At 43.0% G+C, this 26,233-nt stretch overlaps 1 protein-coding gene across 1 annotated transcript in view; it reads left to right on the top strand.

Moving 5' to 3' along the window:
* LOC130042526 (C-type lectin domain family 4 member A-like) overlaps positions 1–26,233 on the top strand; it is a 56,761-nt gene that overhangs the window by 22,693 nt on the left and 7,835 nt on the right. Inside the window, exons 2-4 of the mRNA XM_056134708.1 lie at positions 20,884–20,985; positions 22,934–23,085; positions 24,624–24,736. Coding sequence (XP_055990683.1) covers positions 20,884–20,985; positions 22,934–23,085; positions 24,624–24,736 — 367 coding nt within the window. The remainder of the gene's footprint in view (positions 1–20,883; positions 20,986–22,933; positions 23,086–24,623; positions 24,737–26,233) is intronic.

The raw sequence follows: 26,233 nt of genomic DNA, 5'->3' as shown, positions 1-26,233 counted from the left end.
TTTCTGGACAACACCTTATATGCTCAGTGCTTTCTCCTGGCTCTGTATCAGGAACTATTCCTGGCTGTGCTCGGGTATAATATTGGATGCTAGGAATGAATCCTTGTTTTCTGTGTGCAAGGCAAGGCCCCCATCCACTACTCTCTCTAGCTCCTAGAGTGTTTTTCACGGAGCTGTAAAACTTTTAAGAATACTATCTATATTTTAATAATGATTATTGATAGTATATTTTTAGCCACTTCTATAAATATGACACAGAACATGTACAACAAAGCATAACAATTTTCACCTGGTAATAATCATTTACTAATGTGAATTATAACTGTGATTAAATGGGATATTTTGGAAGAGTTTTGTCCTTCCTGATTCATGGATGTATCACCACAGTTGTAATATCACTTGTATCACTTGTCATCCTGTTGATCATTGATTTGCTCGAGCGAGCGCCAGCAATGTCCCCATTCATCTCGGTCTGTCGCATGATAGAGTAGCACAATGGTGTCTCCTCCCTCCAGGAACACGAAGAGCCTCAAACCGTTTTTTCAGGGTTTTGATGAAGGAGTCTGACCATCTTGTAGGTGGGCAGCCACACGTTCTTTTGACATCCCGTGGAATCCAGTTGGTAAAAGGTCTAGTCCAGCAGTCATTTCTAAATTGCATTATGTGTTGGGCCCATCTGATTTTTGACACCTTGGAAAATGAGGCAGCATCCCTGATCTTCAATCGTCAATGGAAGTCGGAACTCCTTGAGTGAAGTGTGATACTCCATGCATAGCTCTTTCTATTCCTCTTTGGATGATCTGAATAGCATTCTTGTCCTGTTTTTGTAGGGTCCAAGTCTCTTAGGTGCATGTTAGTGCAGGAAGAATGGTGGAATCAAAGAGGTGTGCCCAGAGCCCAAGTTTCTTCATCCTCTTAACAACTTCTTCCATGCTCTTGAAGGCGTTTCACGCTGCTCTCTTCCTCCTGCACAGTTCTGGTGCCAAGTCATTTCTTATGTTGAGTTCTCGACCCAACTGCTGTATTCCGAGATGTTTGTTCTGTTGAGAGAAAATGGAACATCAGGAACTAGTTCGTTTTTCAAGAACATTGTCTTGGTGAGATTCATCTGCAGTTCAACCTTTCCACCACCGCCCACGCTCCAGGCCACTTTCTGGACTGTGTGTAGAGCCTCATGCATGAGTGAAGTTCCACAGAACCAGGTAAGGCAGAACTTTGTGACCTTAGACTCCAGACTCAATGGAACCAGAAACAGAGATCCTCTGCCTGCTTCTCCCAATCTCCGGAGACCCAGGAGTCACCCCCATAAGACTCACCCTGCCAGTACCAGATAAATTCCTCATCACTGACCTCCACTACCTAACCACCGCCAATGCTCCAGGCCGCTTTCCTGAACACAACTGGCCACGCGATACATCATAAGATACTTCCTACCCATTTTTCATAATTACCACACCATATTTGATGGGGTTCAAATATGACATAAACCATGGGAACACCTGTAAGGGTGATTAGAGGCTGCCCTAAAAGCCTCTATCCCTCTTGGAGAGCCCAGCAAGCTACCGAGAGTATTCTGCATGCATGGCAGAGCATGGCAAGCTATCTGTGGCACATTCGATATGCCAAGAACAGTAAAAACAGTGGTCCTCATTCCCCTGACCATTACAGAGTCCCCAGTATGGCAACATTAAAAAGGATGAGCAAGGAGAGGCTGATAAAACCTCAGAGCCAAACTAGGATGCCCAAACGAAGAACGCTAAAATGACTGTCTGTAGTGTACTTTCAATGCACGTAAGCTGGCATTGGAAGCATCCATCGAGGACCTGATAATGCAAGTGCAGATGATCACATATGACATCATTGGTCTGACCAAGACGAGAAGGCATCAATCACATTACACCATTTTTGACACTGGAGAGGAACTATTCCTCAGAATATGCGATGATAGAGGTGTTGGTGGTGTTAATGTCCTTGTCAACACAAATTTGGCCATGAGCATTGATTCATTTGAATGCCTAACAGCCTGAATTGGACGATTACAGTGAATAGATGTGGCTCACTGCCAGCAGTTTCTATCTTCATTGTCTATGCACCAACATCCAAATATGATGAAGAAATTGAGAAGTTCTACATGGAGCTTGAGAAGTTCTATAAAGAAGACCGCACCTTCCACAAGATCACTGTTGGTGATTTTAATGCCAAGATAGGACCAGGAATGTCACCCTAAAACTCCACATTGGGACCCATGGCCTAGAATGGAATGAACAGGGTGAGAAACTGTCTGAGTTCATCATGTCGACCAAGACCATCCATGGTAACTCACAGTTCCAGAAGGCCGAATCTAAACGTTGGACATACGAGTCGCTTGGTGGACAGTTCCACAACGAAATTGACCATATCATATTCAATAGATGGTTTTGCCTGACCGATGTCTCTGTAGTCCCCAAATTCCAAATGGAATCTGACCACCATCTCCTTCTTGCAAAATTCTACTTCACAGAGCGGGGAGAAAGGGCTGCAAAGTTTAAGAAGAGAACTCCCAGAACGACCACTAACTGGGAGCTCTTTGGCACTATTGTGGCAACATGGGAAGATGCCGTCGTTGACAACATTGACAAAGAATATGATCGACAGGTTCAGCACCTCCATGACTGCGTGACGAGTGCCGAGAGTGGGAAAGTCACAAACAAACTCCTGTCTTCGGAAACTCTCGAGCTCATTTTCCAATGTGGTTCAGCATGAGCTTCAGGCAATCACAAGTAAAGGTCTGAGCTCACAAAGCTGTGCAGAGAAGCAATAGAGGAAGAACTCAAAGAGAGAAGAGCAGCAGTGTTGGCTGATGTGGCAGAAGCCGGGAAAAAGTATAAACAATGATAAGACCAAGGTGACTGATGGATATATCACATCTTCCAGAAGGGCAATGGAGAAGATTATCCATGACTTCTACTTGGATCTCTTTGATAGCCACGTCCTCCTGCCCACATACCAAATTCCGCAGGGTGGATTTATCATTCCCAATGTTCTCCCTTCCGAAAACCGACATGCCATTCAGTCCGTAAAGAAGAATACAGTTCCTGGTCAAGACAAATTCAGATCCGAACACCTGAAGAACCTGCCACCAGTACTCCTCAATACACTGGCTCAGTTCTTCACACGCTACCTGTCTGAAAGTTCCTGTCCCGTTGGAAAACCAGCAGGACTGTCCTGTTGTGCAAGAAGGGAGACATCCACGACATTGGCAATTATAACCCGATCTGCCTGTTGTTCGTCATCTACAAGTTATTCACACAAGAAATCCTGAATAGGATTGGCAGAACACTAGACAAAAAAAACATGCAAGCAAGCTGGGTTCCGAAAAGGATTCAGCATGATCGACCATATCCACATGGTGGCCAAGCTCATTGAGGTTTTGTGAGAGTTCAAGATGCCGCTCTGTCTAATGTTTATTGATATAAAGAATGTCTTTGATTCTGTTGAGACTGAAGCAGTCATTGAAGCCTTAGCCAAACAGGGTGTTCAAACTCAGTACATCATGATCCTCCATGAGCCATATTACGGATTCACCATCAGGATCTCACCATTCTACAAGGAAATGATCATCAATGTAAAGAGTGGGGTTCAGCAGGGGGATACCATTTCACCAAAACTCTTCAGTGCCACCCTCGAGAACGTCATGCAACAACTGAAATGGGAAGAAATGAGAGTGAAGGTAGACGGTCGGCAACTACACCACCTCCACTTCGCTGATGACATCGTTCTAATAACAACCAAGCATGACCCAAGGTGGCACAAATGCTGGCCGACTTTGACTGTGAGTGTGGAAAGGTCAGACTGCAGCTGAATCTCAGCAAAACAGCATATTATAATTTTATATTTTAGTATTTATAATACTAAATAATTTTGTAATATTGTAATTGGGCAAGCAAGTCTTCAGTTCTCAAATGCAAGTGCCTATGGGTGATTTCACATGAAAGATTTCTTAGTGCCTACGTTCCTCTTTTCTCTCTATTATCATGACTCTCCAGCCTCATGCACAACCCCCAAGTTCAGTACCTCATATTGTATGATCTCAGGGGGCCACATCCCCTGGGAACCCCCCGCCCAGCACATGTAGAAGCACCTGGGCAGCCTCCTTCAGACACTGGAGTGGTTGGAGCAATGTCACAGCCAGATGCCATGTCCAGCACCAGGTTCCAGCGAGAATAACTGGCAGAAGAGACCCCAGACTCAGCCTGCACCAGAGTACACTGCCCACAGGGCTTCCCCAGAGGAAAAAGAAGACTCGGACCTGTGCTCGCTGGGGCTCGTGATTCTTCTTTGCCCTTGTCCTCGGCTCCCCCCTATTTTTGTAGGCCCACTGACCCCCGGGTCCCTCAGTGGGCACAGACCAACACCCCAACCTACCCCTAAAACTTTTCCAGCATTAAGGGGAGGACCTCCCCAGACAGCAGCACCTAGCAGGTGTTGCCCGCAGACCCAAAGCCCTGTTCGTCTGCAGGGACCCCGCAGTGGCCACCCGCCAGGGCCACTAGAGGGATGCATTGGTGTCCGGTTCTTGCATCCCCTCGGGTCAGCCTAGACACATGACTGTGGCCTTTGGGTGACCCAGGAAGGGACCTTGTGCCACCTGCCACCTCCAGGAAGGCGAGCTGAGGGTCCCCATTGGGCACAGACCTGCATCTCACGCCCACAGAGGGGTCAGGGCAATGGGGTGGCCACTGGCCGTTCCCCACTGGTCACGGAATCCTGTCTCCACCAGTGCTCAAGATATGCTTTCTATAACTGTGGGAAATAAAGGTGTTACTCAAAAAAGTTCCTCTTTTCTTTTTCTTCCCTTATCTTCTATTTGTTTTACAAGTTCCGATTTTCATTACATTTTTTCTTCTGAGTTTAAGGCCTATGATCTTTGCTCTTTTTGTCTTTGGGTCAAACCTCTGGCTGAGGGTTTTAGATCTCATGTGCATCCTCTGAGCCTGTGTGATTAGGGAACCCGATGCTGCTGCAGAGCTATTCTAAGTTGTTCTCAGAATGATGAGAAGGCTGGTGTGAAGAGAGCAGAGAGTCTCTTGTCAGTATGCCGACAGAGAGCAAGTGCGGTGAAATGAGATTCAAATATGAACCCAAGTCCTTGGGTGCCCCATCACAGGTTCCTGCAGGTAAGGAACATTTTCTGAAAAGTTCATAATGAGATAAAGGATGAAGAAGAAAGAGTGTCAGTGAAGCCTAGGTGATATCAGGTGCTATTTTTTCAGATTGGATGCAATTAGGAAATGTAGAACATAATTCTTTTATTTTGGGATCTCCCTAACAATGCGCAGGGGCCCTGAGAATCATTTCTAGTGATACTTTGTCAAGTGTCTGAACAGTCCAGTGCTAGGTCTTGAGGCCATCACGTTGTTGGGCACTGTGTGTCAGATCTTCTCTGTTCAGGACCACATTCTGCAATGTCTAGAGAATGACACAGGGTCTAGCAAATGCCCTTGTACTTTTTCTCCCATCCCAAGAAGAGAATAATTCTTTTTTTTTGTTGGCGTTTTGAGTCACACATGGCTATGCACAGGGGATACTTCTGGCTCTGCACTCAGGAATTACACCTGGCGGTGCTCAGGGGACCATATGGGATGCTGGGAATCGAACCCTGGTTGGCCAAGTGCAAGGCAAATGCCCTATCCGCTGTGCTATTGCTCCAGCCCCAAGAAGAGAATAATTCTTAAGTGTGAACTATTAACCAAGTAGGTGTGATCTTAGTTTAATGACATGATAAAGGTTAACTCTAAAGACTTAGCTGCTATGGCATTATTTAAGGATGGACAAAATTTTTGGAAAGAAATCTAGGTAATTATTTGTTGTAAACTGAAATATTTTGCAATACAAAAATGAGTGTTGAAAAACTGCAATAAAAGGATGTTTCTAGCAGTGGAATGGCAGTAGAACTTTGGTGGTAGGTATGGTCAGAGTTAAAAAATATACAATTGTGAAGATAACCCCCTAAAATTACATAACTTTGCAAATCAATGAAAAATAAATATACCTACCATGTGTTAGAAAAGTAGGTCCTGAAATAATATATAGTGACAAATCATTTTTTAAAATGTTGCTAGATTAAAATAGTTCATTTTAATAAGAAATATTTGCATTGTATTTAGATCATATATTTAAATCATTGTGGTTAAACATATTACAATTAAGTGACATAGAAATATTTAATATTAAAATGTGTTAAGATCAAAATATGAAAAACAGGAACCTTAATAGTAGGAACTTATGCTCTGACGTGTTTTCCTAAGTTTCTACAATGAATATTATCACTTTCATTTCTTTCTTTTTTTCTTAAATTTTTATTAGTGAAACACCACGAGGTACAGTTGTAGACTTACAAATTTTTGTGCTTGGGTTTCAGTTATACAATTATCGAATACCCATCCCTCCACCAGTGCCCATTTTCCACCACCACCAGTTCCAGTATCCCTCCCACCCCCAACCCCCCATCCCACTCTACCTCTTGTGGCAGGGCATTCTTTTAAGTGTCATATTGTTTGCATTAGTCACAAAAAAGGGAGAAGAGGAAAAACTGGCCGAACTGTATTATTGATGAACCTAATTTGATTTCTCTTGCAGCTCCCAAAGAGAAAACTAGGTTTCCAAAGCTGAACACTTGTTGCCCCATACTACTCCTTGCTGCATTGCTGATTCTCCTGTTGCTGAAAATTTTGTTTTTAATTACCTTTATCAGTAAGTAGTTAATTGAATCTAGATGGGATATCACCCTTACCGAAAGAGATAGCATCCTTTAGACACTGGCAATTAACAATAGATTTAAACAAAAAGCTGAAAGAGAAGTCTTTTCTAGGTGAAATATAACAAAGAGGCATCCATTGGAAACTTGGTTATTTTTTTCTTTATTATTATTGATTCACCTTGATGTACAGGAACAAGACTTTCATGTTTGAGCTTCGATCATACAGTCTTGAAATACCCATCCCTTCACCAATGCACGTTTTCCACCACCAAAATCCCCAGTATCCCCCACTTCCCATCCACACCTTCCCCTGCTATGTGGCAGACAATTTGTACAATATTCTCTTTCTCTACTTTAGTATCCTTCAATATTTCGAGACCAGACTCACTACCACTCACACTTGCTGAAAATGCGATGCTAGACAAAGTGTTTTAGATTGCTTCTTTGGATACAATATAATGTGGTGTGGTTGAAAGAGCAGTTGTACACTCTAGTAATTCTAAAATTTTGATAATTAGGGTCTGAAGAGATCGCTGCATCAAGTTGCTTGGGTCCGAGATTCGTTCGTGTGTCTCTGGATTGTGGTCATGTGGGAGCTTAAGTAGACGGTGGCTGGGTGTGGTGTCATCTCAGAATTCCATTGGGCCAGGGGATAGGAGAAGGGAGTACTCCTCCCCTGTCCTGTGAGTCCTAGCATTTGCTGCCACTGCCACTCATATCTGGAGCTTGTCGCTGACATCTATAAAATGGAGGTCACCGGAGCTCCTAGAGGGCAGGCAGAGGGATGGCACCTGCCCCCGTCTGGAGCAGCCCAGTGGAAACGGCCTATTGCAAAATCCAGGGCCATCTCTGCAGCAAGTTGTTCGGGTCTGAGATTCGTTTGTGTGTCGGATACTTGATTCTTTTTTTTTTTTTTCCCCCTTTATTTTATTTTATTTTTTTTAAAGTTGTAGATTTACAATTTTTTGTGCTTTGGTTTCAATTATACAATGATCAGATACCCATCCCTCCACCAGTGCCCATTTTCCACCACCATGGATAATATCCCTCCCACCCCCATCCCCCCATCCCCCCGTCTCTGTGGCAGGGCAATCCCCTGTGTTCTCTCTCTCCTTTTGGGTGTTGTGGTCTGCAAAAGAGGCATTGAGTGGCAAACATGTTCAGTCCATAGTCTACTTTCGACATGCATCTCCCCTCCTGGGAGGATCCTCCAAACATCCTTTATTTGGTGCTCCCTTCTCTATCTGAATAGCCCTTTCCTCTAGGATACCCGGCTGGCCTCTAAGTTATGGAGTAATCCTCCTGGTGCTGATCTCAGCTATTCTTGGGTATTAATCTCATACTTTGTTACTTTATATCCCCCAGATGAATGCAATCTTTCTATGTCTATCCCTCTCTTTCTGACTCATTTCGCTTAGCATGATACTTTCCATATTGTACCACTTGTATGTAAATTTCATGACTTCATCTTTTCTAAGAGCTACATAGTACTCCATTGTGTAGATGTACCAAAGTTTCTTTAACCAGTCATCTGTTCTTGGGCATTCAGGTTTCTTCCAGTTTCTGGCTATTGTAAAGAGGGCTGCAATGAACAAACAAGTGCAGATGTCACTTCGACTATACATTTTTGCCTCTCTGGGATATATTCCCAGGAGTGGTATTGCTGGGTCAAATGGGAGCTCAATTTCTAATTTTTTGAGAATCGTCCATACTGTTTTCCAGAAGGGCTGAACCAGTGGACATTCCCACCAACAGTGAAGGAGTGTCCCTTTCTCGCCACATCCACGCCAGCATCGGTTGCTTTTGTTCTTTTGAATTTGGGCCAGTCTCTGAGGTGTGAGATGGTATCTCATTGTGGTTTTGATCTGCATCTCCCTGATGATTAATGATGTAGAGCATTTTCTCATGTGCTTTTTTGCCATTCGGATTTCTTCTTTGAGAAAGTTTCTGTTCATTTCATTGCCCCATTTTTTGATGGGGTTGGATGTTTTCTTCTTGTGGAGTTTAACCAGTATTTTGTATATCCTGGATATCAACCCCTTGTCAGATGTGTATTCGGTGAATATCCTTTCCCATTCTGTAGACTGTCTTTGTATTTTGGTCACTGTTTCTTTGGAGGTGCAGAAGCTTCTTAGTTTAAGATAGTCCCATTTATCTATCTCTGTTTTCACTTGCTCGGCCAGTGGCGTGGCATCTTTGAAGATACCATTAGCTTCAATGTCATGGAGGGTTTTGCCAACTTTATCTTCAATGTACCTTATGGTTTCTGGTCTGATGTTGAGGTCTTTAATCCATTTTGATCTTACTTTTGTACATGGTGTTAGGCAGAGTTCTGAGCCTATTTTTTTGCATGTATCCGTCCAGTGATGCCAACACAATTTATTAAAGAGGCTTTCCTTACTCCACTTCACATTACTTGCACCTTTATCAAAGATTAGATGAGCATATGATTGAGGGGAGATGTCAGTGTATTCAACCCTGTTCCATTGGTCTGCAGTTCTGCCTTTGTTCCAGTACCATGCTGTTTTAATTATTACTGCTTTGTAGTACAGTTTGAAGTTCGGGAGGTTGATTCCTCCCATTTTCTTTTTCCCAAGAATTGCTTTAGCTATTCGTGGGGGCTTATTGTTCCATATAAATTTCAAGAGTGTTTGCTCCATTTCTTTGAAGAATGTCATGGGTATCCTTATAGGGATTGCATTGAATTTATACAATGCTTTCGGTAGTATTGCCATTTTGACAATGTTAAGTCTCCCGACCCATGAGCAGGGGATATCTTTCCATTTCCTCATGTCCTCTTTTATTTCCTGAAGTAGCGTTTTGTAGTTTTCTTTGTACAGGTCCTTTACTTCCTTAGTTAAGCTGATTCCTAGGTACTTGATTTTCTGGGGCACAATTGTGAATGGGATTGTTTTTTTCATGTTGCTTTCTTCTCTCTCACTGTTTGCGTATAGGAAAGCCATGGACTTTTGGGTATTGATTTTATAACCTGCAACTTTACTATACGAGTCTATTGTTTCTAGGAGTTTTTTGGTGGAAGTTATTGGGTTCTCTAAGTAGAGTATCATATCATCTGCGAATAGTGAGAGCTTGATTTCTTCCTTTCCTACCTGAATGCCCTTAATATCTTTTTCCTGCCTAATCGCTATTGCAAGTACTTCCAGTACTATATTGAACAGCAGTGGAGAGAGTGGGCATCCCTGTCTCGTCCCTGATCTTAGAGGGAAGGCTCTCAGTTTTTCCCCATTGAGGATGATGCTTGCTGTAGGCTTGTGGTAGATGGCTTTAATTATGTTGAGGAAGGTCCCCTCTATACCCATTTTGGCTAGGGTTTTCATCATAAAGGGGTGCTGGATCTTATCAAATGCTTTCTCTGCATCTATTGATATGATCATATGCTTTTTATCTTTTCTTTTGTTGATATGGTGGATTATGTTGATTGATTTCCGAATGTTGAACCATCCTTGCATCCCTGGGATGAATCCTACTTGGTCATGGTGTATGATCTTTTTGATGAGTAGTTGGATTCTATTTGCTAGTAGTTTGTTGAGGATCTTTGCATCTGTGTTCATCAGGGATATCGGCCTGTAATTCTCTTTCTTTGTGGTATCTCTGTCTGCTTTTGGTATCAGTGTGATATTTGCTTCGTAGAAACTGTTTGGAAGTGTTTTTGATATTTCAATTTCGTGGAAAAGCTTAAAGAGTATTGGGAGTAAGTCCTCTTTAAAGATTTGGAAGAATTCACTAGTGAATCCATCCGGGCCAGGACTTTTGTGCTTGGGGAGACTTTTTATTACCATTTCAATTTCCTTGATGGTGATAGGTCTGTTCAGGTATTCCAGGTCTTCTTGGTTCAGCCTTGGGAGTCTGTAGGAGTCTAGGAATTTATCCATTTCCTCAAGGTTTTGATGTTCCGTGGCATAAAGCTTCTCAAAGTACTCCCTGAGGATCCTCTGAATTTCTGTGGTTTCTGTTGTAATGACCCCCTTTTCATTTCTGATTCGGTTGATTAGGGTTTTCTCTCTCCCTTTCTTTGTGAGTTTTGCTAGAGGCTTATCGATCTTGTTAATTTTCTCAAAGAACCAGCTCTTGGTTTCATTGATCTTTCGGATTGTTTTTTGGGTTTCCATCTCGTTAATCTCTGCTCTGAGTTTTATTATTTCCTTTCTCCTGTTCGGGTTGTGCTCCTTTTTTTGGTCCTTCTCCAAGCTCTTAAGCTGTGAGGTTAGGTTACTTATGTGTGCTCGCTCCTCCTTCCTGAGGAATGCTTGTAGAGCTATAAACTTTCCTCTTAACACAGCCTTTGCTGTGTCCCATAAGTTTTGGTAACTCGTGTTCTCATTTTCATTCGTTTCTAGGAATCTTTTGATTTCCTCTTTGATTTCCTGTCTAATCCACTCGTTGTTCAATAGTGCACTGTTTAATTTCCAGGTGTTTGATTTAGTTTTCTGTTTTTGTGTGTGATTTACTTCTAATTTCAGCGCATTATGGTCTGAGAAGATTGTTGATACAATCTCTACCTTCTTAATTTTATGGAGGCATGTTTTGTGGCTCAGCATGTGGTCTATCTTGGAGAATGTTCCATGTACGCTTGAGAAGAATGTGTATTCAGCTTTTTGTGGATGAAGTGTCCTGTATATATCTACTAAGTCCCTTTCTTCCATTGTTTCCCTCAAATGAAGTATGTCCTTGCTAAGCTTGAGTCTGGTTGATCTATCAAGAGGTGACAAAGCAGTGTTGAAGTCTCCCACTAGTATTGTGTTGCTATTGATGTCTTTTTCCAAATCTATGAGTAGTTGTTTTAAGTACTTTGCTGGTCTCTCATTAGGTGCATATACATTTATTATTGTAAGTTCTTCCTGTTGTACAGATCCTCTGATCAATAAGTAATGGCCTTCACTGTCTCTTATGACCTTCCTCACTCTGAAATCAATGTGGTCTGCTATAAGGATGGCTACCCCAGCTTTTTTATGGGAGCTGTTTGCCTGTAGGATTGTTTTCCAGCCTTTGACTCTGAGTCTGTGTTTGCTTTGACTATTGAGATGCGTTTCTTGCAGGCAGCAGAATGTTGGGTTCAATTTTCTAATCCATCCTGCCACTCTATGTCTTTTAATTGGTGCGTTTAGCCCATTGACATTGAGAGAGATTATTGTTATGGGATTTTGTCCCATTGTTATGTTAAAATTGGGTGTATTTGAGGGGCCTTTCTTGCCTTAAAGTAGCCCATTTAGTTGTTCTTGTAACCATGGTTTTGAGTCTATGAAGTTCCTGAGCTGTTGTTTGTCTGTGAAACTGTGTGTTGTTCCTTCTATTATGAATGAGAGTCTTGCTGGGAAAAGTATTTTGGGGGAGGCATTTATTTCATTGAGTTTTTTTACTATGTCCCACCACTGTTTTCGGGCCATGAGGGTTTCATCAGAAAAATCAGCTGTGAATTTTAAGGATGCTCCTTTGTAAGAGATTTCTTTCTTGGATCTTGCTGCTTTCAGAATTTTGTCTCTGTCTAAGGTTTTGGTCATTTTGATCAGAATGTGTCTTGGGGTATTTTTATTCGGATTTCTTCTAGCTGGTACCCTTCGGGCCTCCTGAATGTGGTCACAAGTTTTCTTCAGCTCTGGAAATGTTGTAGCAATGATGTCTTTGACAGTTTCTTCTTCATCGAGGTTTTCTTCCTGTCCCTCTGGGACTCCAATAATTCTTATGTTACCCCTCTTGGCTTCATCACGATCTTCTCTTGCCATCTGTTCCCGAATTGTGAGTCTCTTTTCCATTTTCTGCTCTTTTCGGGAGAGTCTCTGAACTTCATCTTCGAGCTCACTGATTCTGTTCTCAGCCACTGTTACTCTGCTGCTGAGGCCTTCCACTGAGCTTTTCAATTCGCCTACGAGATTTTTCAGGTCTGACATTTCTGATTGCATTTTCCTCATTTCTGCCTTCAGATCCTCTTGTCTTCTATTGGCATTGCTTTCCATTGTTTCTTTTAATTCCCTAAGCATCCTAAGTAGCTCCCTTCTGAATTCCTTGTCAGAGAGGTTGTCTAACACTACAGTACTGTTGGTGTCATCTGGGCTACACTCTTCAATATGAATGTTTGGTGGGCTTTTGCGTTGCTTTACCATTGTGAGAGGTGTGGTTTAGTCCTTCACGTTCAGTGTTACTATTCTGCTTGATATGCAGTGTGAGTTAAGATAGGCTTATGAGTTATTGGCAACTGTATTTCTAGTGGCTGAGCTAAAATAGAGAAGTTTCCATCTAAGAAGTTAGCTTATGGTTCCTATGGCATATGTAGCGGCCGCGGCTCCGGAAAGAGTCCCTGGCAATGGGCGAGGAGTTGGGAATGTCTCCTGTTTGGAATTGGAGCCGCTCAGCTTTGTTGCCCAGAGCTGGGCCTCTGTGCCCGTCCCACGCGGCTCAGGGGTTGAAAACCGGCTGTCTCGGGGCTGTTTCTAGCTGCGCGTGCCCAGAGAGGAACCCAGGCCCTTGGGGGCGGGCTGTACCTGTTGGAATTGGAGCCGTTCAGCTTTGTTGCCCAGAGCTGGGCCTCTGTGCCCGTCCCACGCGGCTCAGGGGTTGAAAACCGGCTGTCTCGGGGCTGTTTCTAGCTGCGCGTGCCCAGAGAGGAACCCAGGCCCTTGGGGGCGGGCTGTACCTGTTGGAATTGGAGCCGTTCAGCTTTGTTGCCCAGAGCTGGGCCTCTGTGCCCGTCCCACGCGGCTCAGGGGTTGAAAACCGGCTGTCTCGGGGCTGTTTCTAGCTGCGCGTGCCCAGAGAGGAACCCAGGTCCTTGGGGGCGGGCTGTACCTGTTGGAATTGGAGCCGTTCAGCTTTGTTGCCCAGAGCTGGGCCTCTGTGCCCGTCCCACGCGGCTCAGGGGTTGAAAACCGGCTGTCTCGGGGCTGTTTCTAGCTGCGCGTGCCCAGAGAGGAACCCAGGCCCTTGGGGGCGGGCTGTACCTGTTGGAATTGGAGCCGTTCAGCTTTGTTGCCCAGAGCTGGGCCTCTGTGCCCGTCCCATGCGGCTCAGGGGTTGAAAACCGGCTGTCTCGGGGCTGTTTCTAGCTGCGCGTGCCCAGAGAGGAACCCAGGCCCTTGGGGGCGGGCTGTACCTGTTGGAATTGGAGCCGTTCAGCTTTGTTGCCCAGAGCTGGGCCTCTGTGCCCGTCCCACGCGGATCAGGGGTTGAAAACCGGCTGTCTCGGGGCTGTTTCTAGGATACTTGATTCTTTATTTGAATTTATTTGCTCTTCCATGAAATAAGGCAACCAGTTCTATTTGGAGAAAGTAAAGAGTATCTGTATGTGCACACATTTGTGTTGTAAAGTGAAACCTATAGGGAATCACTACCTACATTAGACTGTTGGATAAATGAGGACAAATGTTTATTTCTTAATTGTGTTTTCCAGACCTTTGTAAGTGCAGATACATAGTTTGGGATGACCAAACAGAAAAGGAATTGGGAAAAATATTTCAGGCAATATTTCCCTTTGAATATTTAGCTTATTCCTTTTTTAAATCCTACCCTATGTAGATGTTCTAAAAGTCAGTTGCAAAGAGGTAGATATTCATATCCTGCCATCTGCAATGAGCATACTCTTGGCTTTAATTAAATAAAAATGGGCCATACCCAGAAGTGTTCAGGATTTATTCCTCATTCTGTTCTCAGGGATCACTCCTGGTGGAACTCAGAGAGCCATCTATCTACGTACTATGTCTTTGGCTCTTAGATTTCAGTATTTATAATACTTTTACCTGTACATGTTTGGATGTATATTTCAATCATTTATTTGGTCATTCAATATCCCATAATGGCTACCCACTTTTATTTTTCAGCACTTGGGACAATCTGAAAATCCAAAAAGAGCCACAGGGAAATTTTCCCATAAAATAAAGAAGTTCAGTGAATAGTAGAAAATTGTCGAATCATTGTTTTCAATCCTTAATAGGTGTGTGGGTGAGAAACACAGAGACAGATAGATTTCCTGAAGGAAGAGTGTTCTAGAGTTGTGTGCATTAAAATAGCAGAGAGGTAATATAGCATAGGAAAATCTGGACAACTTAATTGTAAATAACTGGAACATACAATGGTAAGTGAACGGTGAGAAATAAAGTTGTAGATGCAAAGAATAAATGTCCCTCTGAGGGGCTGGAGTGATAGTACAGCGGGTAGGGCATTTGCCTTTCATGCAGCCGACCTGGGTTCGATCTCAGCATCCCGTATGGTCCCCTGAGCACCACCAGGAGTAATTCCTGAGTGCATGAGTAACCCCTGTGCATCGCCGGGTGTGACCCCCCCGCCCCCGACCAAAAAAAATGGCCCTCAGAGCTCAAAGAGTACTGTGTACAATACTAATAGTCTGGGATTTTTGTTTGATTGTTTTGGGGTCTTACTCCATGATGCTCATGGATATTGACTCAGAGTTTGGGGTTGCCCCACGAGATGCTGATGATGGAGCCAGGAGCACCTGCATGGAAAGCATGCAGTCAGCGCTTTGACCCATTTCTCCAGCTCCAAGTCTGTTTTCTCCTCCTGAAGGGGGAAGAGATAAATGATTTTTTTAAAAAATTATCTTTTTAAATTTATAAAACAGTCTCCACTTAGTGGTTAAAATAACAAGCATCTGTTTCTGTGATTTGGCAGTTTTAATCAATCAGCTGGGGGGTTCTTTTGACTTGACTGAAATTATTCTGACATAAGCAGTCAAGTAGCAGTTAGGGACAACTTTGTGTTTGAGGAAAAGCATGTCAGTTGGTTATTTCATAATTTCCCAGACTAGCCTGAGTTTATCACACAAGGTGACTTTTAGGTTTCCAAGAATGAAAGTGGAAGTCAGAGAAATTTCTTGAAACCACAGCACAGAACTGATAAGAATTGCTCTATATATTCTGACGGTTAAGGAAGTTTTAAAATCATCCCAGTTTTCCGGTCTTCTCCCACCTCCCCAATGTCGGGGTGTGATGGGCTGCACCCAGGTCCTCACATGTGCCAAGCAAACATTCTACCATTGATAACAAACTCTCTCATCCAAGTTAAAGGAAGTCTTAGAGCCATCTCAAATTGGAGTGATTTAGGTTAGACACCACTTGTTAAGGAGTAATATTGAACATGAGTGTGGCTACAGGAAAGATGGAAACTTTTGGACACTCTTGAATATATCAAAGTAATTGAGAGTCACTGTAGAATTTAAAAACTGGAAGAGATATGGTGATCAAATGTGACATATAGAAGAAATATACATTTGACAGTGTTAATTTAACATGGCAGGACAAAGTTGAAAACAGAAAATAGAATACCAATTTATTATCTGTTTGCCAAACAGTGAAAACTTGTGTTAAGGTTTGTGGTAGTAAAGAGAAGAGGCTAACAGAAGGTAGTGATGATACCATCACTTGAATGATGGTACCACATCATATTATTTGAATGATAATGAGAAGGTTGTATCAAAGTGGTAGAGACTTGATGAATACTGAGCTCTAAAGATAAGATTTTTTAAAAAAAAATTATATCCCCGTGAAACACAGTTACAAGCTTTCATGTTTGAGTTACAATCAAACAATGATCAAACACATATCTCTACACCAGTGCACATTATCCATGGCCAATCTCCCCAGTATACCCCCCCTCCTTTCCCACACTCCCTCTGACTCCCTGACAGAGAATTTCCCCATACTCAACTCTTGGGCCTAAGGGTTTGCAATACAGATACTGAGAGATCATCCTCTTTGGTCCTTTACCTACTTTCAGCACACATCTTCCACCCAAGTGATCCCTCCAACCACCATTGACTAAGTGGTCCCTTCTCTATTCCTAAAGATAAGGTATTAAAAGAACTCAAGAGTGGTTCAGGTGTTTTCAGCTGATGAACGCAAAATGGAGACATTCACAGGGGTGTATACTGTAGGATGGGTAGCAGGTTTATGAGTGAAGATGGTGATTTAAATTTTGGTACATTGAGTTTCAGAACCTCCAGAGGACATGTCTAGTGGGAGACACTGTCTGGCTTTTGGAAATGAGCCTCTATTTCAGAATTATTATTACATGTAGCAGATGTAAACATTGTTACTCATGTTATCATTTGGGGAGATGCTTCCCAATGAGATGGAAGATAAGAAATGTTACAATTGAAATAAGAATGGATAAAGAGGAACTTAAAAAAAATTTTAAAAGCATGAGCAATAAATGTGAGGAATATTAGCTTTTTATTTTTATTTTTTTTAAATTTATTTATTTATTTATTGAATCACCATGGGAAAGGTCACAAAGCCTTCAGGCTTAGGTCTCAGTCATGCAAATATCAAGCACATTTCCCTTTACCAAAACTTATTTTTTACCATGAAGAACCCCAATAAAACCCCACCCCCCACCCCTCCCAGTCCCTGTGGGGCAGATGAATTCTAGTTAACACTCTATCTGCTTTGATTAGATTCATTGTTTCAATAAAAGATTCACCACTATTATTTAGAGTTTACTCCCCCCCCCCATCAGACATGCTGACAAAGCATTGTGAAGTGATTTGCTTTCTACAGCTGGGTTCAAGAATTACATGTTGGTTTTCGATTTCTGCTATTTTACTTATTGACCCTGGAAGTATTTCTACTGAAAGTCAGATAGTTAAGAAATTGGTTTCTGTGCTCTGGAGTCGTGGCCGTGCTGGAGAGCCGCTAGTGGGGGGCAACTGGTGGCCTCGGTAGGGCATGAAGGGTGGACTGAAACGCCCCCCTTCCCATGAGGTTTTAGTCGCCCCCAGTCCCCCGGCTCATACCTGCTGTCCACAAGGCTCCCATGCAGCCGCCATCTTTCTTTCCAGAGAGGAGAAGGCGACTGGGGCAACACCCTTTCCCCTCCGGACAGACCTGATGGCCTGGATTAACGCATAGTCCGTTCACTTTTCTGCTCCAAGCTGCCGGGTTCTGCATTAAGTCCTTGTGCTTCTGGGGCCGTGGCCGTGCTGGAGAGCCGCTCGCGGGGGGCAACTGGTGACCTCGGTAGGGCGCGAAGGACGGACCGGAAGGCCCCCCTTCCCATGAGGTTTTAGTCGCCCCCACACCCCCGGCTCATACCTGCTGTCCACAAGGCTCCCATGTGGCCGCCATCTTTCTTTCCAGAGGGAGGAGGGCGGAAGGGACCAACACCCTTTCCCCTCCAGGCAGACATGATGGCCTGGATTAACGCATAGTCCTTTCACTTTTCTGCTCCAAGCTGCGGGGTTCTGCATTAAGTCCTTGTGCTTCTGGGGCTGTGGCCGTGCTGGAGAGCCGCTCATGGGGGCAACTGGTGACCTCGGTAGGGCGTGAAGGGCGGACCGAAACGCCCCCCTTCCCATGAGGTTTTAGTCGCCCCCACTCCCCGGCTCATACCTGCTGTCCACAAGGCTCCCATGTGGCCGCCATCTTTCTTTCCAGAGAGGAGAGGGCGAATGGGGCAACACCCTTTCCCCTCTGGACAGTCATGATGGCCTGGATTAACGCATAGCCCGTTCACTTTTCTGCTCCAAGCTGCTGGGTTATGCATTAAGTCCTTGTGTTTCTGGGGCTGTGGCCGTGCTCCAAACTTAACTATGATTTTCAGAGAGAAACGTTGGGTGGTTTACTTCCCATGGATCACTTTGTATATAGAGAGATGTCGGCCGCGTCGTGGTTTTGAGGAAAAGTCCTAGTTCCCGCATACTCCAGCTGTGGTTGTAGAGGCTTCTGGTCACCGGGGTTCCATCTGGGGGAGGCGGGATGCGGTACCTACCCCATCTGGGGCTTCCTGATGATCTCGGCTCTTTTTGGAACCTGTTTTTTTTTTTTTTCCTTCGGGATCTGTGGATCCCGCCCTCCATGTTGTCCTTCTCTTCGGCTGAATGCTGTAAATATGGCGCTGGGGGGCGGGCTGTGGGCGTGACTTCCGGAATCTGAGGTTTCCTGGGAGTTGTAGTCCCGGCAGATTTGAGGAAAAGTCCAAGTTCCCGCATACTCGAGCTGTGGTTGTAGAGGCTTCTGGTCACCGGGGTTCCATCTGGGGGAGGCGGGATGCGGTACCTACCCCATCTGGGGCTTCCCGATGATCTTGGCTCTTTTTGGAACCTGTTTTTTTTTTTCCTTCGGGATCTGTGGATCCTGCCCTCCATGTTGTCCTTCTCTTCGGCTGAATGCTGTCGGAATATTAGCTTTTTAAAAGATTCAAGAAGACTACGGAGATTAAGAAACATCAGAAAGGGGGTGGCAGGTGGGGGGTGATGGAAGGGAACCTGGGGACACTGGTGCTGGGAAATGTACACTGGTGGAGGGATGGGTGTTGGAAAAATGTATGACTGAAACCTATTCATGAACAGCTTTGGAAAGACCTATCTCACAATGAATCAATAAAAAGTTGAAAAAAAGAAGCATCATATTGGTTAAAGAAACTTTGGTTCATCTATACAATAGAGTACTATGCAGCTGTTAGAAAAGACGAAGTCATGAAATTTACATACAAATGGTATTACATGGAAAGTATCATGTTAAGTGAAATGAGTCAGAAAGAGAGGGACAGACATAGAAAGATTGCATTCATCTGAGGAATATAAAATAACAAAACAGGAGATCAACATCCTAGAATAGTCAAGATAAGTTACAGGAGGTTTACTCCATGGCTTGAAGGCCAGTCATACATGCTATGGGAAAGGGCAGCTCAAACAGAGAAGGGAACGCCAAGCAAAGGGTGTTGGGAGGATTCTCCCAGGATGGGAGAAGCATGCTGAAAGTAGACTATAGACCGAACATATTTGCCACTCAATGCTTCTCTTGCAAACCTTAGCAACCAAGAGCAGAGAAAGAACAAAAGGGAATTCCCTGCCACAGAAGTGGGATGGGATGGGGATATGGGAGGTTTGGGAGGGTTACTGGGACCATTGTTGGTGGAAAATGGGCACTGGTGGAGGGATGGATACTCAATCATTGTATGAACAAAACCCAAGTACAAAATCTTGTAAGGTCAACAACTGTACCACATGGTGTGTCACTAATAAAAAAATTTTAAAAAAAGAAACATCATAAGTAAAGATGAGGCAGAATCAGGAAACAGTGGGGTTCCATTAATGAAGTGAAGAGAGCTGAGTTCAAGAATTGATAGAGGTCAAGAATTGCAAGAGGTTAAGAAGAGAGCTATTTTTTAAAATTGAATCACCATGACATACAGTTACACAGCTTTCATGTTTGAGTTTCAGTCATACAATGATCGAACACCCATCCCTCCACCAAATCATATTTTCCACCACGAATGTCCCCAGTATACCCTCCCCATCCCAACCCTCCCCGTGCCTCTATGGAAGACAATTTTTCTCATAGCCTCTCTCTCTACTTTTGGGTATTATGGTTTGCAATATAGATACTGAGAAGCTATCACGTTTGGTCATTTATCTACTTTCAACACACATCTCCCATTCCGATTGATCCTTCCAACTATCATTGACTATCAGTGATAGTCAGCTATCAGTGATCCCAAGAAAAGAACCTTAAGAAGTGTTCCAAGCATGTGGTTGGAACATTAAAAGAGTGGAAGGTGAAGTGGAAGGCAGCATTGTTGGTCAGGGAGATAGAGTGAGGTGAGGGGGTAAAAGACAAATTTCACTATTTACAGGGGGAGGTAGATCTATCTCCAAATTGTGAGGGATTGAGTGTACTGGTGTACAAAGGAGTGACAGTTGGGATAGATGAAAAGGAAAAGGATAAAGAAACAAGTGCTATTTCCTCTTAATTAGGTTTAAAAAATTGTCTACTGGTAACCTAGATCTCAGAATTGATGGTTTTCTTCCCCAAAGACATGATTTTACATTCTCAGATGGAAATGTTTAACCATTTCTCACCTCTTCTTCTTTCCCCAATGCTTAGTATTTGCATGTCTTTCACCCACTTATTGAACATGAGGATGGATAATTAATTACCCTTAGGTTCATTATACAAGAATTGTCATAGCATCCTTTATTCCATTTGAAAAATATACTCAGTTTCAACATCTGTAGGATTAGAATGTGTTGAATGCTTGGCAATGAAATATTTTTTCACAGTTAGCATCTTTCTACTTCTTTTAAAAAATTGTATTAGTGGGTTTCATTCAAGAAAGTAACAGTAAAGGGAAAAGCCTTAGCAGTACAATTAAAATGAATGGTATTATTTTTTTTCTAGCTTTCTTTCAAAACTGTTTTAAACTTGTTCAAGAAGAAACGTTTACCCAAGAAGTGATTCACACTTTGTTGGAATGTAGGAAAGAAAATTTGACCATGGAAGGTAAGAGCTAATAGGTCTATAATGAGTAGCTGAATATAAGGGTAAGGTAAAAAAAATCAAAAGTTCCAGTGTGTTTCATGGGTAAAGCATACTTAAGTACTATTTCAAAATAGTTAAAAGTGTAGATATATATAAGGCTTAAATTATCTTTTGAGCATATCTTTGATTAATCTGTGAAAATGTGATTGCATAGCTTTTGGTTTCTTCTCTTTTTTGCCACACTGGGTGGTGAAACCTTAACCTGGTTCTTCATTTAGAGATCACTTTTGTTGGCTCTGAGTACATTATGGGGTATCAGGGTTAAAGTACAGATTAGCCATATGGAAAGCAATTGCACTGCCCACTGTACTATCACTCCATTGGATTTCTTCAGTCTATGTTTACTCTTATTTCCCTTACATGTCTGTTAAAACTGACTTCCTCAAGAGAAATCTAATACAGTTGTTATTTTTAAGAAAACACAAATCTTTCATGCATATAAATGGTTTCTTAGAGAACGCGCAACAAGCTTATTAGATAGAGTTGATGGTTCTGATATTGTTTCATTTCCGTTTCCTCCACACTTGAAGATACCAGAAGGGCAACACAATGCCATTTTGGGTTGCAATGACAACACAAACTGACACCTTAAGCAGCAGATAGTTATTTTCTTATGGCTGAAGGGCTGAGGTCAGGTACCAACAGGATTAGTTTCTGTTGAGAAAGGTGTCTCTGGCTCACTGATAACTGTTTTCTTGCTGTGTCCTCAAATGACTTCTCATCTTTACATAGGGCAGGAAGAGGGGTGAAGGAAAGAGTGAGAGAAGGAAAGGAGAAGAGCGAAGGAAATAAAGAGGGAGAAAGAGAACATAGACAGAAAGGAGGAAGAAGGAGAGATGGAGAAGAAGGAGAGAGGGTGGGAGTGAGAGGGAGAAACATTTCCTCTTTTTGAAAGGTTAAAAGTTTTACTGGGTTAAAAGTCCCACTCTTCTGACTCAACTTAACCAAACTTATTTGCTAAAAGGCTCACCTCTAAATATAATATCATTAAGGTTCACAGTTCCAGCATATGTTTTTAGTGGAACACAATTTTAACCATGGGTGATTCTTGCTATAAAGAGAAATTTTCCATTGAAAACGGGACATTTTTGCATTTTCTTCTGAGATTCTGAATCTCTTTTTTTTTTCATTTTTTGGGTCACACCTGGTGATGCACAGGGGTTACTCCTGGCTCTGCACTCAGGAGTTACTCCTGGCTGTGCTCAGGGGACCATATGGGATGCTGGGAATCAAACCCGGATTGGCTGCGTGCAAGGCAAATGCCCTACCCTCTGTGCTATCTCTCCAGCCCCTGATCCTTTTTTTTTTTTTTAAGGTTTCCTCATCCCCACATCCATTTTGTGGTTTTCAGGGCTATTCCTGGCACTACACATTGGGATCACTCCAGATGAGGCCCAGGGGACCATTTGTGGTACTATATATTGAATTCAGATCTGCCAGGTACAGGCAAGCACCCTACCAACTGGGTCCTTTCTCCAGCTCCCACCTCTGGGGCACTGAAAAATATTTTGGTTCTGGCTACCTTCCCTGACTATACACAGGCAAGGAAATGGGGAAATGCCTGTTACTGCCTGATGTAGGTGTGCTTGACCTACACGAGGCCTGATGGGGACGGATCCTACTTACTATTTGGTGAACACGGGCATTGTGATTCCAGGAGATGTCTTTTGCTCTTTAAATTTTAACAGCACACATACTTAAAATTACTTGTCTCTGGCCAAGGGATTATGACACTAGTATGTATTTAACCATGGTTTATTTATAGCACCAAATATTACCCCCTAAGGATGATCAATGCTTATTCCTGAGCATAGAGCCAGGAGTAGCCCCTGAACACTGCTGGGTGTAATTCCCATACAAAAAAATTACTTGTCTTATATTGTACTAATCTGCCCAAGTATCAACACAGGTAAATCCTGGAGCTGCTGCCCGAAGAACTGGAAGCCATTTAGTTCAAATTGCTACTTTTTTTCTTCTGAGAAAAAAAACTGGACTGACAGTGAGAAGCACTGTAGAGGGATGCGGGCACATCTGCTGGTGGTTGACAGCAAGGAGGAGCAGGTACTTTCTGGGCAACATTGGAGTCTTGCCAGCTCTGTCCCCTGCTCCTGCTTGGGAGGAAGTTCTCATGGTCAGGGGTGTTGCTGCCTGGGAATAAGGCCATGGATAAAATAGATGGGATTGGGCATCAAGTCTTTGCATTCTACATAATCTTCTGATTCTATTTAAATCCTCCCCTTGCACTTCCCAATAATATTGTGGGAAGCTGAGAGTATTATATGGAGGTTTGAGTGGAAAGATGGGTATATTTCAACTTGAAATATCAGTTAATTATATGAACCTACATACATTTTATAAATCTTAGTGTCTCAATGGGGCTATTTCTGGCCCTGTGATTGGAGGTTGCTCCTCACAGAGAGGTTAATCTACTGATAGCCCATCTGCTATTGATGCAACAGCCCTAAGCTTGACCTACGGCATTTTGTAGCCAATTGAGAACTACTGGTGGGGTAGATGGGTATACCTGGTTCTTATGGTCTCCAAGCACTAATAAAAGGACAACGGTCACGGTTCTCCCGTTGTTCATCGATTTGCTCCAGTGGGCCCAGTAACGTCTCCATCATGAGACTTGTTGTTACTGTGTTTGGCATATGGAATATGTCACGGGTAGCTTGCCAGGCTCTGCTGTGCAGGCTAGATACTCTCAGTAGCTTGCCGGGCTCTCAGAGAGGGATGGAGGAATCGAACTCGGGTTGGCCATGTTGGCGGCTTTTAAGGCAAATGCCCTACTGCTATGCTATCATTCCAGCCCCAAAATGACAACAACTTCCACAAATATAAGCAGAAAGAAGAAATAAACAATACATGATCAACTGAGAGAAACCATTAGTGAAATAGGAAAGGAATAAACAGTGATGAAGTTTACTAACTTAAAAGTTATCAAAGGAAAGAGAATTCATATGAAAAATTTCTTCTCTAGAGCTTTGCAGATTCCCATCTCCTACTGATAAAGTGGTGGTTTGTGTGAGATGGTGATTCACGTGAGCACAAACAGAAATCTCTGCCCCGTGTGCTCTGCACTGCAGTTCTGTAATGGACTCTGCTAAGAATTCCTAAATTAAAATCACAATCGCCAAAGGGATTTAGGAAATTGTGTCAGTGGAGCATCCTTAGGTAGGAGACAGGAGCTTTCATGAACGGCATTCGTGTTCTTAGAAAGGAGACCCCTCATACTTCTATTCCTTCTCTCCATATAAGTTCACTATGAGAGCAATTTTGAAGAGGATAAGGGCTCATTTACTGATCAGACTCTATTTTCTAATCTGTGGAAATCAGTTTGCATAACTATTTCAGTTGTTTGTATGCTGCCCTGTCTGTGGAGATTTGTAGAGAGACCTGAAAACATGAGACAAACACATTTTTCCAGGAGATGCCTTTGATCCTGTGTTGTTAAGTCACAGAAGACCTAGACCTCTGGCCCGGAACTCTGGGTACCTTTCCATGGACCCTTTCATTTTGGTGCTCTTTCTCCTAAGGGTTAACAAAATTCAAATCTAGGGAAATTCTACATCACCCTAACTCACTTCATTCTTTCCTAGGACTTTATTAACGAGAATGTGAACAGGAAATATGCTTATTATTTGGGGCTGTCAGATCTGAAGAATGGACACTGGGAATGGGTTAATGAGATACCATACAATCAAAATGTTACGTGAGTATTGAATTTGGTAAGGGGATCCTGAGTCCTGCAGACTGTAGGGACTTTAGGGTGCTCCCACTGCAGCTTTTAAAACAATAGAGCTCAAATATAACTTCTGGACATTAGTTTGCATGTTTGAATTTGTATTCTTCTACTAATCACCTCAAGAAGTCTATAGAGCATCATTTTCTCTTCCTCTTTGTAGAAATAAGGACACTGAATTTATTTTTATTTTATTATTATTATTTTTTATTTTGGGTCACACCCAGCAATGCACATGGGTTACTCCTGGCTCATGCACTCAGAAATTACTCCTGGCGGTGCTCAGGGGATCATATGGGATGCTGGGAATATAACCCAGTTCGGTCAAGTACAAGGCAAACGCCCTACTCGCTGTGCTATCTCTCCAGCCCCAGGACACTGAATTTATTTTATTATTTTTTTTGAAACTTAAAAAAAATTTATTAGTAAAACACCATGAGGTACAGTTGTAGATTAACAAATTTTTGTGCTTGGGTTTCAATTATACAATGATCAAACACCCATCCCTCCACCAGTGCCCATTTCCTATCACCATAGATCCCAGTATCCCTCTCACCCCCCATCCCCCCCATCCCACCCTGCCTCTGTGGCAGGGCATTTCCTTCTGTTCTCTCTATCCTTTTGGGTGCTGTGGTTTGCAAAAGAGGCATTGAGTGGCAATCATGTTTGATCTATAGTCTACTTTCAGCATGCTTCTCCCATCCTGGGAGGATCCTCCCATCACCCTTTATTTGATGCTCCTTTCTCTATCTGAGCTCCCTTTTCCCCTAGAATGTGTGGCTGGCCTCCAAGTCATGGAGCAAAACTCCCAGGACACTGAATTTAAAGAGTTTAGATAACTCAGGAAAAGTTTTCTATTGTGGTAGTGATTTTCTTCCAACACAGATTTATTTGATATGAAAGCCTGCACTTGTGAAATTTACATATTGAAGATAATAAAATATATGTCAAGGAAATAAAATATATGTCAAGGAAAATCATTTCATTTTTTCATTTCATCATCCTGTTAATCGTCGATTGCCTCGAGCAGGCCCCAGTAACGTCTCTTTCATCCTAGCCCTGAGATTATATTCACGGCTCTTTAGGAGAATGAGACCCATCATTGTTACTGGTATTTGGCATATTTGGTACGCCACGGGGAGTTTGCCAGACTCTGCCCTGTGGGCAGGCTACATTCGATAGCCTGCAAGTTTGTCCAAAGTAGGAATGAGATAATAAGATGTCATTAAAAAGTTCTGATAAGATGTCGCGCAGCCGCGCGGTTCCGGGATCTGGATTTTATAGTCTCTGAGTCTTGGCCGCTGATGGGATTACACGGCGCCAGGGGGCCAGGTGGTGGGTGTGACCCCCACCTGCTGGAATTTGGAGGATCTGAAAATCAAAGCCATTCTTAAAATGTAAACCTTGTCATAAAGCAAATTCTAATAGTCCTAGATGTATCTTATATTTATGTAGGTGAAAAACCCT

Source organism: Sorex fumeus, unplaced genomic scaffold (assembly GCF_029834395.1).
Source record: "Sorex fumeus unplaced genomic scaffold, SorFum_2.1 ptg000101l, whole genome shotgun sequence".
NCBI classification, from domain to species: Eukaryota; Metazoa; Chordata; class Mammalia; order Eulipotyphla; family Soricidae; genus Sorex; species Sorex fumeus.
This window is presented reverse-complemented; position numbering and strand designations above follow the sequence as displayed.